This window comes from Rhea americana, unplaced genomic scaffold, assembly GCF_003343005.1.
Source record: "Rhea americana isolate MKP2758 unplaced genomic scaffold, rheAme1 scaffold_53, whole genome shotgun sequence".
Lineage (NCBI taxonomy): Eukaryota > Metazoa > Chordata > Aves > Rheiformes > Rheidae > Rhea > Rhea americana.
In genome coordinates, this window is record NW_028186679.1 from 4,879,161 (window position 1) to 4,895,131 (window position 15,971).

The window sequence follows — 15,971 nt, forward strand, 5'->3', positions numbered from 1 at the left end:
TGCCAGATGCACTTGATATTCCAAATAGAACTATACCTATATATACCTATACCTATAGGAAGTTTTTGGAATAGCAGAAACAAAATGTATATGCACTAGTATGATTTAGATTTAATACTAAGATAATAATTTTCAGAAAAAAAAAACTTTGTTTTAAATTGTGTTTGCTGTTCTGCAACCCTCTTGTGACTACATCAACTATCAGACCATATATAACATTGTAATGTCTGCTGCAGCTAACATTAGCCTCTTAAAATCCCTTCCATGATGAAATATGAAAGGTTTGATATCGTTTGGTGTCTTGGAATGCAGCATTTCTGGGTATAATATTTTACCATTTTATAGTCGTTTTATTGTATTAGGTAGTAATGACTCCAGAGGACAAGCTGCCCTGTCCTCTGAACAGTTTGTGTGCTGTAATGTGAGAGCAGCTGTCTATTCAAAAACATTAAGAAGTTTTGAGGGAGAGGATGAAGGCTGTATCAAACTGATTTTCCTAAATGAAAAGTCAGTTTGCTTATGTGTAGTTAAGTTTGTTTTTCCTTCTAGAAATCAAGTTATACTGAGATCCCAAAGAGAGCTTCCACATTTGCAACGGAACGGTTTCTTTCAGATCTTACATGCACAACAGAGACTGCTTCGTGTTGTTGCCTTTCCAGAATGTACAGGGAAGATCATCAATAAGGGAGTCTGGSAAGGTGGAAAACAAGTCTGGATTTCAGCATTGGACATGAGTCACAGCTCGATCTGGTTTGTTTTTCCAGTGCCAATACTCACAAATGACTGCGAACAATCAGCTCATTGCTAAGAGATGTACACTCAACTTTAATTTTGTTCTTACCATTGTAAAGAGTACATGATAGAAAGGACAAGTCATCAATTCCAATGTCTCCAGTGAAGCCATCTCCTACAGTACCTTCCACCAAAATCTAGGGAAACAATAGTTATAAAAGTATTTTTCAGCATATAGCAGACTTCCACTTCTCATTAAATACTTTATTTTGATTGATAGAAGTCCTGTGTTTCAAACTTAAAATGAACTTCAAATTGAACTTAAATGAACTTAAATATTGTATTCAGTGACACTTTACAAAAGACTAACTACTATCGGCTTTCTCTGGTGTTCATATTAATCACAGGGAACTATAATATTGGTATGGTTGGATTTACAGCCACTGAAACATCGTTGTGACATAAAATGATGGTAAGACATTATCATAAGTGGCATGTTATGATTAGGTCCTTTGGTACTTATTGTAATAATATTCTTCATGATTAATTATAATAACGTCCATCTGAATGAATTATATAYCCATGTAGGAATGTCATTGCTATGAAAATAATCAAGCAGATTACAGATAAGCTCTGGAACTCTTTAAAGAAAAAGATTCTTCATAGAATATTTTAATATATATTTACAGACAAATAATCATTAAAGTTACCAAAACTGTATATACTTAATTTCTTATTATTGTCTATTGCCAAGGAGTAGGAGAGATTACTATTTGTGAAATACTCCCTGGATGACAAAATAAAACTCTTTTCACTGATGCTGAATTATCACAATTGTAACAGATGAGTACTCAAAATTTTCTCAATTCAACTACCTGTTAAACTAACTTTTTTCCTAAAAAAAAGTCTCCTCAAAACACTTTATATATATATATATATGTGTGTGTGTGTGTGTGTGTGTATAAAAATGATTTTACTGACCCATTGCAGTTAAAATATTAAAGTTATGTCTCCGCCAATTTTTAAAGAACTATTTATATCATACATGATTTTACATTTTAGCATTTCTTTTGTAGTCAGTTAACTATTGTTAATGTTTGCTGGCAATAGTGCTTGTTGATGATTTTCAGTTTCAGAAATCAGCCCTGTATATTAAACTAATGAAGCTATTCAGTAACTGGAAAGCAAGGTAAGTAAGAGACTTCTTCTATACAATGTTTGTGTGATGTGTACGCACAGCCCTTATCAGTCTCAGTTTAAAAGATTAATGTGTAACATGAGGAAAAATATCTGAAGGTTCATACAATGGCTTTARCACTGTAAAAGTAAGAGAACAATAACAATATAACTATGTTAACAGTGGCAAAGTTTTTCCTGCTATTCTGCAAATACATACAAACAAAAGACTTTAGTCACTGATATTAATATTGCCAAAGAGAGTGAATAAAAAATAGTTGTGTTGTATTTATCAAATACATTCTAYAGACAAAATAGATGTCAGTGAGAAAGATGATTTGACTGTTTTGAACTCYTGGTGACTGAAGAACTGCAAGATGTAATCCTGAACAATCTTAACTCTTATGAGTATATTAAAAGAAAATGAATACAATCCCATTATTACAGACTTGCTGAAGATGGATTATTTTAGCACAAAATGTTCTAAAGTGAATGACAACAGTAAATGGCAACATTACTTACTGACACTATCATCCCAGTATGGAATTCTTATGTTTCCCTCAGAATAKCCACAGAAATTCTTTAAAATTCTTTTAAAAAGACCTCAGTCTCTTATTTCCTGTTTAATTTAAAATGCAGGCAATACTACAGCACTTTGTTGGTATCACTATCATAAAAGTGCTTAGAAACAGGACAAATCAAGATCTATTCTTTGGAAATGTTGCATAACAGTGTGTGTTATACCAAACCAAAAAAGAGCATTTCAGTTTAATCTTGACTGGCAACAATTTAAATAAAAACTTGACTTGGCTTTTTAAGCMTGAATTATTAACTGGTTATAAATAATTACTCATAAATCAGCTAAAAATCAGACCCAGAGGCAGAAGTTTGTTAACCCAGCATATATGGTTATTACCAAAACAAAACCGAGCCCCTTCAGAACGACACTATTTTAATAAGGGAATGTGCTGTGCTCTGACGGACATAAATCAGTGGATTTAGGGGCTTCTCTCTCTTTGCCCTCTTCCCAGCCACATTCACACATTCTGAGGCCGTTCTCACTCACCACTTTGCACGAACCTTCTCCTGGAAGAGGTAGCACTCTTGCACCTTAAAAAGGAGTATTTTTATTAAGGGAATAACAGCATCCAGAGATAAAAGTGGCCATACATGGTTCTGTATTAGCAATAATACTTAGAATATCTCTTTATTGTTATTATGATGATAATATATGACTTTCAAAACCCCCAAATCAGATATTTTTTATTATKCTAGTTACTCAGGAAGTCTAACACTTTGGCATATAGCACGAACTAAATTAGTAACAGAGAAAAAGTAACAGAGAAAGTACAGATCTGTGTTCAAAYGTATTAACTGCTTGACAGGAGTCAAGAACTACGAGCACAGTTCTAATCAATGTTAAGGAGACATAACCTAAATGAAATTATGACTTTGCTACAGATTTTAAAAGTGAAAAGCATATTGTTTTGCACTTGATATCTTAAAATTGAAAACAAGATCAATCTTTGAAGCAGTGCTGCGATATAAAACTTAGTCTATCTGAAACCCTAGCTAAACATTGACCACTTAAATTAATTTGTCAGCTGAAATTCTGCAAACTTCAKAAGCTATTGTTAAACAACCTCCAGGGAACTCATCTACGATTAAGCTTGTTTTACGTCTCATTTATTATTTGAACACGGATAAATAGTTCCCAATTTCTCCAGCTTTCAGAACTTACAGATTCAGTCTGAATGAAGGTTATAAAGGTGGCATGTACTAGCTAGAAAGTATGCTATATAAAAGAGGGGAAAAAAATCTATAAAAAGCAAAATGCATTAGACAGGCACTCTGTCTACAGAAAAGGATTGATTCCTTTAGGTTTTGAACAAAATAGGTTTTTGAAGGGTGAAGGAATTATTATGACAAATGGTAATAGAAGAAATATTACAATGGGTGATACTCTTCTACACAAATGTTTCATTTTTACAATAATCCTCAGTCCTGTCACCAGCCAGTTCCCATTGAATGTTAGTAAAATAAAACTTTAATTTCCATACGAACACAATCTATGCTAGAATGGAATTCATTCCAAAAGTGTGAGGTATTCAAAATCCTGAAGATATCTGAACAATCTGAAGAGTGATCTCAGTTTTCATGTGTAATATATCCAGGGATATGTCAAGAAGTCCCGATTGCATTACTGATTTCGTTATTAGTTAGAACTTGCTGATTTTGATTAGGTTTTTCTTACTATTATTTCTGCCAAGGAACTATATGATTTGATTTGAAGAAGGGAGAAAACCACACAAGTTGATAGCAGCACAAATAACTTTTTGTCATCGAGAACCTTTGTCACAAATTAATGAAAGCAGATTCAGCATAGAAACAGACATGTTTCACTGTTTAGCTCTAATAAACTAATCCTATGCTTTTAATGATATATACAAAAAGGAAAACATTTCCTAACTTTTTGTCTGGAAAAGTGAACAACTCTTTATGCTGGTACTTCTGTGATTAGAGATAAATGACAAATAAAATATAGAACCATTAACTACTTAAAATCTATGCCAAAATTTCTCCCTTTGGCAATGCTTTATCAAGATAATCTTCATTCAACAGTCATGTCATAATAAGTTGGATTTTTTACAGAAATGCATGAGCATTCTCACAATGTTTCAGGAAGTGCACAAAAAAATAGGGAACTTTATTTAACTGGTGAAGTACATAACCAATTTCTTTGAAAGATTATGATAAAAAAATCTGAAATTTTTGAATTTATTTTTGACTTCTTGAGTTAGTGCATGTCAAAGATGCTTTAGCGGCTTTTTTGGTAACTGAATCTGAACATGGTAATTTACTCTTCTCCAGTTTCGTTCATCCTATTACTCAGCTGCCATCTAAAGAATCTAATAACATCAAGCGGATACCGTTGGCAGTTAATTAATGGATTTCATGGTAGACACCTTATTAAGCATCATACAAACAACATCTAATCCCAGACTTCAAAGTATTTCCCAAATCTCTAATCTAGGTGTCATGTAGTTGCATCCTGATTACATAGCATTGAACTATTCCTCTGAATCTTCCATGCTATGGTTTCCCTTGRAATAAAAGTCAGGAGCCCTGGAAGAAAGGGTGCCACAACGTGCCCTCTGTTTTGAATGACTTGGGAATTAGGACTGCTCCACTAGTGTGAAGGTGATCTGCTCCCTAAAGCAGGCACAACTACAGAGAGCCCATCACGTATTAGAAAAATAACCGACGTAGGGCAGCTACAAAATTCTAGTGCAACAAGCAAAAAGCTCTAGATTCCACTGCTCATATTCCAAGCCCTTCAGTTCCTTTTTTATTTCTATCAAAAATACATTAGAATCAAATTCCCTGTAACTTTAAAAGTTGTAACAATGTCCTTTCACATAGGGATCCAAATGAGTTTTTATCAGTGGCCTTAAGGATATATAAATCTATTATTAAGAGTCTTAATGACTCTAAATGACAAATATCTAATTCTTTACTGTGCTCAGCTTTACACGGGACTGAAAAACTCTGTTTCTAGTGTAGTTATAGTGATAAGCATGTGAACCTTCATGCTGATTTATGATATTTTCCAATAATTTCTGTAAAGAGCAGAGAAGAATCATATTTCATTCCTGTTACAGACCCATAACTTCACTGATGCCCAGTGGGATTGCTCACATTTTTAACATTAATAAGTGTTTAGGTATTTTGGCACTCAGTGCTTCACTATATTATGGCCACAAAACATTACTCAAGAGAAAAGACACTACTTTCACTCTGTGATATTAACATTGGAAGAATTATTATAGAAATAGCATATAGTCAGATGCTACATGTTTGAGATACTCTAGCTTTATAAAATTACATAGTTAGCCTGTCCACTTTGGAGGTATCTATCTGGTAATTATAACGATAAATCTATATTCAATCTAATCTAAGTTCGTAATTACTTTTGACTTCATCTTAATATGAAAGTTTACAGAAGACTTCTCTACTTTACAAGACTATACCAGAATGCTCCTCCTGGGATTAATTTAAAAAGCAACCCATCTGGGATTGCAAAGATGAAATACTAAAAAAAAAAGAGAGAACACATTAGATACATTTGTCTGTGTAGACATTTAAAACAGCTCACTTAGCTAAAAAACAAAAAATTCATTCTGCAGATATTTTTCAGTCTCTCATAAAGCTAATCTAATTTCTGTCTTTTCAGTTAGTTATAAGGGTCCAGAAATGCACATATATCCTATAGAAATTCCACTTTTGTTAATATTTAAAGTTTGTAAACATTTTCGTTCCTTAATGAGGATGATGATTATTTAGTTATTCTTAAAAATGTCTTGGTAGTGAAAGTACTTAGCTGATAAGATCATTCTCAGTAACAATATTAAAACATCTATAGCTAACTGGGCAAGACCAGATCTATTATTTAGTCAGAGAGACACAGAAGTACTATAAATCTCCTCCTGCAAGTAAGACACAAGACAACTTATTGTCTCCATACAAATGGTTATTTTTAAAGAGCATCACTTATTTCAGGTAGTCTTGCAAATGTTAGACTGCCAGTTTAAAGACMTTAAGGCTGGGCCCAAAGGTAGTCCACGTTTTTACAAGGCTACATACAAATCAAAGTGGAGGAGTTGCAGTGTAGTAACAGAAATAATAACATTCTTTGAAGATCTGCCTTTAGTAACCATAATCATTATGGTACCCTGAAATACTTTCAGGTGGAATATCATGAGCATTCCTTTACTTTAAGAATGTTTTTGGTGCTAGGGTGACCCTAGCCACCCCAGGGTGCCTAGGTGGTGGGACCTTTACATCTGGTTTAGAATCACAAGCATGCTTCTCAGGAGCTTAAGATGTCTATTTTATGCAATTACCTATATACTAATGCATAAATGTTTCAGAATTAGTCCCTTAAAATGCAAATAGCTTGGATTTTAGACTGAGAAGAATATAAAAATAACACAATGTGTACTAAAAAAAAATAGTTGGCAAAAGAAATTTGGCTTCTATTCCTATTTGTAGGACATTCTGCTATTGTATATTCAGAGCAAATGTATCATTCTAATTTTCAATCAATATTCCATTACTTCCTGAACTAACATCTATTTGATAATGAGAAAAGTTATTACAGAGAATTTTACTGTATACCTTCATTAACTACTTGTAAAATAGGAAAATACCAAATGTATCTTGAATCTATTTAATTGAAATTTTATTTTACATATAAGCTTCCATAAGCTAGTATTTTTCACTGAATTTTCATTATCTATTTCCTCCTGACTTTGGTCCTTGTCTTTCACGCTTAAAGGAAGAGGGTTTTATCTTTGTTTATGGAGATGCACACATATATTGCATAAGGGCAAAACTAAATTGCAACTGTGCGAGATAACTTTTTTTTTTAATAGTATGCTTTCCAATACAATAAAGTGGCCCTAGATATCCTATTCAGGAAACTGTAGGTATCTGATCTATATCATGACTAAAAGAGGGAGACTGCACTGACCAAAAGAATTGATATTTTGAATTGTCATTCAAAATATTGATATTTTGAGTTGATATTCTGAATTGCCATTGTTCACATAATTTACAATTTACTTTTGCTGTATCCAGAAAAACTTGAATGAATAGAGAAAACTGAAACAGCCACATTTATCTAACATGCTAAAATAGAATCTTCACACTTTAATCTGAGACAAAACTATGTCAGGTATTGTGATTATTCAAGGAAGATAAAAGTAAACACTATTCATCATCAGTATAAGGAGGCTACTGTGGACAGATCGGTATTTCACCAGTTTTTCAAATGCACTAATAAGGAAAAAAAATGTTTAACTAGTCTTCTCAGGAAGATTAAAATAAATTTAGACCAAGGAAAGAGATAAATACACTCAAAAAGCCTATTTTTTTCTTATCGAAAGTAGTGTCCCATATATTCTAAAGGTATCTTTGACAAGGAACATATTTATAACCTGCTATTTTCACAGAAACATGCTGGGATATCACCTTGCTCTATTTTCAAAATTACATTGGTTGATTATCTATATGATGTGTGTAGAGAGTTTCTGAAAATAAGAGCTGTTGAAACCTTACAGATGCATATTCACTCCTTCCTTTCACCCATACATACTGGGGAATAACAAGCTCTGTTAGCACAATAAAACATCACCAAACACCTACCAAGGAAATGAGAACTGTAGCTCTCCATTCAAATTCAAACACTCCCTGAAAGGTCCAGAATAAACAACTGYTCAATCACTGCTTGCATTAGAGGACCAGATTATTAAAAGAGATTACATTTTATAATTTCCCTAAAACACAGGCAAAGACTTTACAGACTTCTGTGTAATACCAAATCTGAATTCAAAGGTAAACTCTGGATCACATTATACTACAGTTACCAGTTTTACAAGTTTGTGTATTTGGAACAGTTTTGTCACTTTGTCAGTATTAGAACAATTAATTTTGGCCCAGAGAACTTCATTCCTTTCACTTAAATATGTTATTTCTAAAGTTCCTTTTTCACTCATCCAGGCTCACTTGTTTTGCTCACTGATATCACATTTAATTCTCCGATGCAAAATATCTGTCAGAGACGCACTAAATTTCAGCCATGTTTGATGGCAGCTAGATCAAATATTTCCTGAGAAATATAAGATTCTGAGAACAAGGTTTAGAGAGAGCTGATGTGAGCAATGGAAGTTTTTGAGTATTGTCTCCTTTGGATTTATGCCAGAGCACTCAATTAAAGGCCCTGCAGTTTCGTACCTATAGACTTTGAAACATCCAAAAGGGGATCTGGCTTTCCAGATTGCCTCAAGGATCTTTGAGCTTCAGATTTTTAGCTGACAATTACTCCTTTTGCTAGCARTCAATACATAGGTAAGATTGTTTATAAACTCAAATAATTCTGGATGTCATCTCCAGGCATATGGAGAAAAAGAAAGTGGTCAAGAGTAGTCAGCATGGATTCACCAAGGGGAAATCATGTTTAACCAGTCTGATAGCCTTCTCTGATGGAATGACTGGCTGGGGAGATGAGGGCAGAGCAGTGSAYGYTGTGTACCTTGACTTCAGCAAGGCTTTTGACACTGTCTCCCATAACAYCCTCCTAGAGAAGCTCAGGAAGTGTAGGTTAGATGAGTGGACAGTGAGGTGGATTGAGGACTGGCTGAAAGGCAGAGCTCAGAGGGTCGTCATCAGTGGYGTGGAGTCTRGTTGGAGGCCTGTTGCTAGCGGTGTCCCCCGGGGGCTCAGTACTGGGTCCCATCCTGTTCAACTTCTTCATCAGTGACCTGGATGARGGGRCAGAGTGCCTCCTCAGCAAGTTTGCTGATGATACGAAGCTGGGAGGAGTGGCTGACACAGCAGAGGGCTGTGCTGCCATTCAGAGAGACCTGGACAGGCTGGAKAGYTGRGMRGAGAGGAACYTCWKGAGGTTCAACAAGGGCAAGGGCAGAGTCCTGCGCTTAGGGAGGAATAACTCCATGCACYAGTACAAGCTGGGGGCTGACCTTCTAGAGAGCAGCTCTGCAGAGAAGGACCTGGGAGTGCTGGTGGAYGACAAGTTGACCATGAGCCAGCAATGTGGCCTTGTGGCCAGGAAGGCCAATGGTCTGCTGGGCTGCACTAGGAGGAGTGTTGCCAKCAGGTKGAGGGAGGTGATCCTGCCCCTCTCCCTGGGGAGGCCTCATCTCGAGTACTGTGTCCAGTTCTGGGCTCCCCAGTACAAGAGAGACATGGAGCTACTGAAGACAGTTCAACATAGGGCTACGAAGATGATTAGGGGCCTAGAACATCTCGCCCATGAGAAAAGGCTGCGAGAGCTGGGCCTGTTTAGCCTGGGAAAGAGAAGGCTGAGGGGGGAATCTTATCAATGTGTAGAAGTACCTGAACAGAGGGTGTCAGGGGGATGARGGGCTAAACTCTTTTCAGTTGTCCCATGGGACAGGACAAGAGGCAATGGGCAGAAATTGAAGCACAGGAAGTTCCGCCTGAACGTGARGGGGAATTTCCTCCCTGTGAGAGTGATGGAGCACRGGAACAGGTTGTCCAGAGAGGTTGWGGAGTCTCCTTCTCTGGAGATATTCAAAGCCCACATGGATGCAACCCTGTCGAACATGCTCTAGGTGACCCTGCTTGATCGGKAGTTGGGACCAGATGATCTCCAGAGGTCCCTTCCAACCTTACCCATTCTGTGATAATTGGTTTCCCATGCTTTTAAGTAAAGCAAAATGTGAGTTTTGGGGGTTTACTATTTGTAAATAGTAATTCTTTTTTTCAACATGGTAAACAAATGACAGACTTATATTGGGAGGGAAGAGGAAGATGTGGTAACATTCATTTTATTGCAGGGGTATGTTTGACTCCTACATGTAGAAGAGAAAAATTAAAATGAAGATCTGTATTACAAAGAATTAGGCCATCTTCAATCCTAAGCCTAAATTTTTCTATCAACTAGGAACCTCTGAAAATCCTAAAACAGCTGACAGTGATTTCTGGCCAGGGACAGAGAAGAAATGACCTGTATTTTGATCAGAAAATTATCAAAAAGTTGTTTCTTATTTGCAGAATTTCAAGAAAAAGCCTTATTTAATTTTCTGAAGTGAATCTAAACTTTTCTTTCAAACATGAAGTTGGCCTACAATGCTAAACATCTGGAAACAATGAAGCACTGACATTACAGTATGTAGAGACCACAACGTAGTAAATGTAGAGACAGAATCACAGAATAGTTGAGGTTGGAGGAGACCTCTGGCGATCATCTGGTCCCAACCCCCRATCAAGCAGGGTCACCTAGAGCAGGTTGCCCAAGACTTTGCCTCATCAGGTTTTCAATATCTCCAACAACGGAGACTCCACAAGCTCTCTGGACACCCTCTACAGTAATGTTTCCTTATGTGCAGGTGGAATTTCCCGAGTCTCAGTTTGTGCCCATTGCCTCTCATTATGTCACTGGGCACCACTGAGAAGAGTCTAGGCCCTTCCTCTCTACACTCCCCTTCTCCATCCCCCATCTTTTCAATGTGTATAAATAAACATACATCATATGTATTTGAACACGTTGATCCCCTTCAGTCTTCTCTTCTCCTGATTGACCAGGCCCAGCTCTTCCAGACTCTCCCCATATGAGAGATGCTCTAGCATCTCTCTAGCATCTCTCTAGCAGTTATATTAGTGTTCCTTTGCTGGACCAACTTCAGTATGTCCATGTCTCTCTTGCACTGGGGAGCCTGGGACACAGTACTTCAGAGGCGTCCTTACCATGGCTGAAGAGAGGTGAGGGATCACCTCCCTTGACCTACTGGTAATGCTCTTAATGCAGCCTAAGATACCATTGACCTTCTTTGCCCCAAGGGTAAATTACTGGCTCATAGTCCACTTGTCAACCAGGACCCCCACATCTTTCTCCACAGAGTTGCCTTCCCTCCCGCTCAGCCCCCAGACTATACTGGTGCACAGAGCTATTCCTCCAGAATTTACCCTTCCCTGTGTTGAATTTCATGAAATTCCTATCAGACCACTTCTCCAGTCTGTTGAGGTCCCTCTAAATGGCATCACAACCATCTGGAGTGTCTATCATTCCTTCCAGTTTTGTATCATCTGTGAACTTCTGTCCCATAATCTAGGTTATGTATGAGGGATGTTAAAAAGTATTTACCCCTGTACTGACCCCTGGGGAACAGCACTAGTGATTTGCTTCCAGCTGGACCTCATGCTGGTGATCACAACCCTCTGAGCCTGGAAGTTCAAGCATTTTCAATCCATTTCATTGACCGCTTTCCCAGCCCGTATGTTATTAGCTTGTCTGCGAGGATGTTAAAAGAGACAGTGTCAAAAGCCTTACTGAAGTCAAAGTAAACAACATCCACTGGTCTCTCCTTATCCACCAAGCCAGTCATCTCATCATAGAAGGCTATCAGGTTGATTAACCACAATTTTCCCTTTGTAAATTCATGTTGACTATTTCAAATCACCTTTCTATCTTTCACATTCCTGGAAATAGTATCCAGGATTAGCTGCTCCATCACCTTTCCAGGGATTTAGGTAAGGCTGACTAACCTGGAGTTCCCCAAATCCTACTTGTCCTTCTTAAAGATAATTATCCATTACTATTATGGTATCTAAACAACAGAMAACACAAAACTGTCTGAGAGGTGGTTCTAGTACACATCTCACCAGACAGCTAAGGCTTCAGAGAAAACATGGTCACAGAGCGTGAAGACTTTGTTCCCCTCATCTCCCCTCTACGTCTAGTTACAGAAAAGTCCCCAGCACTCCACACTTAAGAGAAAGTTTGGAAAGACATTAGCAAGCGACAACTTATTAGCAACAGAAATTCCCTCTTTCTTTTCAAAAACTCTTAGTTTTGAAGGGTAGCAGTAGTCACAAAGCAAACTCCATCATGAAAAATGGAACACACCAGACTGAACATCAGGTCCTGATCTCTTTCTTCAAAACAAACTATCAAATGGTACTTCACACTTCATGCCACTCAAAAATGACTATGAAAAACAAAAGTACATCACAAGAATATAAAATCTTTACATTCCCTGAACAGGACTAGAAGAGTACAATAGTATAAATAGCTTCAGTTACCGAACAAACTTAACCCTAAACAGGCCAAATATTTTAACTAATTTTATAATTCTTTAGATAAACTACYGAAGGATATGTTTCCTTATAATGTTAAAAAAATAATAAAATGCTGAGCTTGTGTTGTATTATGCCAGGACAGACTAGAGTGTTGAAACTAGTTTTTGCCCAAATGCCCTCAACCTCYGACCATGTAAATTCATCTTAAACATATATATGCTTGGGAAACTTTCTCACTAAAAAGGCATTAAAATAAATGTTAAAACTTTAACTTARAAGAATTTTGTTCATTCAGCAGAATTCATGCCATATTTACGACTTTTTTTTTTCTTTCAAACAAATGTCTAGTATTAGCAACCCTACACAAACCAATGGATCTACAGTGCTGTAAGRTCAACATAAATGAGAGAAGAATCAGTTTGGTAGAGGAAAATGAATTTCACATTCCTCTCAACTATTTTACATACTTAGTCAAAAGGACAAGACATCAGGACTTCACGCTACTTTCAACACAGTAAGTGTCAGCAATATCAACATGTAGCTACTGAGATATAGTACAGGTCTAGGCCAAATTAATATTGAAAATGAGATAAAGGTGTGATACTTTTATTTGCACATATATAGTTATACAAATAAATTTGTTACAGTCACACCTGCTCTTAAATTCTCTAACTAGGAAGGCATTGTTAGCATTATAGCAAGGGTCTTTTATATTTCTAAAAGGGTCTTGATGAAAAACAAACACTTTCTTCCAGTTCCTTCTATGCAGCCTTCTAAGGGCTTTTCCTACAAAGAGAATAGAATTTTTCTCTGCTCAAAAGTACCCTGTTGGTAAGTAAGTGTGGGACAGTCTAAATCAAATATTGCATTTCATCTGACAAAAAAGGAAGATTTTAAAATCTGGATTTCTTTAAAGTTGACTTTATGACCACTTATCAGGCAATTGAATTAATGAATTAATCTTTCCTCTAATAACCTCCAGATATATTAACCCAACAGCAATAAACAGGTCACAGATAGCTAAATGTAAGTAACATAAACAATTTTAAAAGGCAAGAAGACAAGATTAGATCTGTAGCTGTAACTTCTAATTATTTACTTCCAAAAATGATATTTGATTGTTGACCCTAGACTGGAACCAAATATTTTGAATTGATATTTATTCCAGATTTATATAATTACAGATTAATGTATAGATCTGGAAAAGTCAAGTATAGAAAATAATACTCTTTTTAATTGTCCTTTCTTTTGAATGAACCATGGTTTTTGCTAAGATATTCCGTAGCAGGCTCACAGAAAAATTTATTGTGCTCAATGCTAGAAAAACAAAAATAACACCTGCTTTATTTTTCATGGGTTCATATTCAAAAGATGATAAATATCTTTTTTTAGAGGGAAAAGCAACTTCCACAAAAACTAAATATTTGGAACATACTTAGTCAAGACGCTACATGTACTCCAAAGTCATTTTAATCAGACAATTAGTAATAGTTTTTAGACTATGCAGTGTTTGATGGTGCAGTAAGTGAGTATATCACAGACTAGAAGGGTCATACCTGAAATGGCTTAGAGCTGTTGATATGGAGTGTCTGCCTTATCCATCTGTTGCCTTGATTTCCAAACTTGTACCACAGCATCTGTCCCTTGGTATTACTCACAGTTCTTTGGAAGACTGACAGYTTATAAACTTGCTTTCCAAACATATGATAATGAAAGCGGAAAATGCAGGTTTCGTTGCCATCAGAGTTGAAGACAGGACTAAGCAAAACTGCTTTATTTTGGAATACATAAGGCTCTGAGGATTCCATGTAGAGGTAGTGTCCTCTGACCGTGCCTGTTGTGTGATCCTTTAACGGGCCTGTGTTAAGCGTGGGGGTTGGACCTTGTTTTCTGATCCAGTCAAAGTCATCTTCTATGTCCTGCTCCCAATTGCACAGTCCATTTTCAAAGTTGCACTGTAGGTCAAGGTCTGAAATATGCGAACAGAACAGACTGTCAAACCAAACATTGATTCTACTTTAATGTATTTTTCATTCACCTTCTTTCTAATATGGAGAAAAAAAAATCTTTTTCCCCTTGCAAAAATTTCCCTTTGAAGAATAAATTTACATTGCCTAGACAAAAAGAAAAAACTTTAATTAGTACCTCTTCTAATATACATCTGGCAAACTGYTCATAATTAACTTATTGAATAAACAGATCTGTGAAGAATATCATACTAATCATGTTATTAAATAAATGTGTATATTTTTATAATTAAAGCATGCAAAGTCCTTAACTGAAATTTAACCAAATGAAGGAGTTAGAACTGYAGTAGCCTGGATGAAATAAACCAAAGGAATTACTCTTACAGTAGATATAATAAATGATCTAAGGTGTYTTTTATGATAAATAAGATCAAAATTTAAGCCAATTTCTACATCCTTATTGTCCCTAGTAATACTAATTAACAGCTTTCTCAGAGCTAAATTCAAGAGAGACATTTATATAATGCAATTTCACTTTATTTGATATCAGGCCAAATATATTGATTAGACCAATTTCTTCTAATGCAAAAAAAAACAAAATGAGTATCAGAGATGAAGAACTTGGGTTCCATCTTTGTATCTCTCTTTCGTAACGAGTGACTAACTGACCTAATGGCTAATTCTAMTTGCAAAACCATGGAAGTCCTATATAATACTTTCTAACTACAGACCTCAAAATAGATTACAAACAAGATAAGCATTACTTCCTATTACAAGCAGGAARACTGAAAGAGGCTAGAAAGTTTTCACTTTATTTTTAATTCATATTAGATTGAAGTTGTTATTCAGCAGATAATACTGGTACAATTCCGTTCAAGCATGTAAGGTGTTGCTTGTTTCTGAAACTCTTTGTGATTTGCATAATTTAGTTACCTCAGGATATGATAAAGCATCTGCTAGCTATTAATTTTGCTTTATATTAAYGTCCCTGAATTCGTAAATTTGATGAATGCATGCTTGAGGGAGAAAAATCATCAMCACCACCCTTCAGCACTGAAAGGTAAATGTCAAGAATGTGAATGTCCCATAGCTTTATTCARTTCTTATGAGTTCTTTCTTGGAAAGGCACAATTGTGTCCACCATGACTAGTGTTTTCTTGTAATACAGGTATTTTAAGATTTTCTAGGTAGAGAGAGAATTATATATAGATATGACAGACACTCCTCTCAGTTCGTATACACCTTTTGTTCTACTGCCAGCAGTGCAATCAAAGCCAGTACTTTAACCAAAATGGATTGAGAGACTGTGCATTAACCTTTTGAGAATGAACTTGTCATATATAAGTTTATTTTACAAAAGTTAAAGAAATATGGCTTGTTTTAATAGAGGAAATGAATTACATTCACTCTCAAATTCATCTGTAAYTCATCGTACACACTTAGGTTAAGAATAAGTTTTAGAATCTGTTTCAG

General features: G+C 35.9%; 1 protein-coding gene across 2 annotated transcripts in view; it reads right to left on the reverse strand.

The window, feature by feature from the left end:
- The window catches only part of MALRD1 (MAM and LDL receptor class A domain containing 1), a 278,483-nt gene that overhangs the window by 192,092 nt on the left and 70,420 nt on the right, over nt 1-15,971 (reverse strand). For both annotated transcript variants that reach the window (XM_085318263.1, XM_085318262.1), the window contains 2 exons: nt 14,088-14,500; nt 842-929 (listed from right to left, as the gene is read on the reverse strand). In XM_085318263.1, coding sequence (XP_085174389.1) covers nt 842-929; nt 14,088-14,500 — 501 coding nt within the window. The remainder of the gene's footprint in view (nt 1-841; nt 930-14,087; nt 14,501-15,971) is intronic.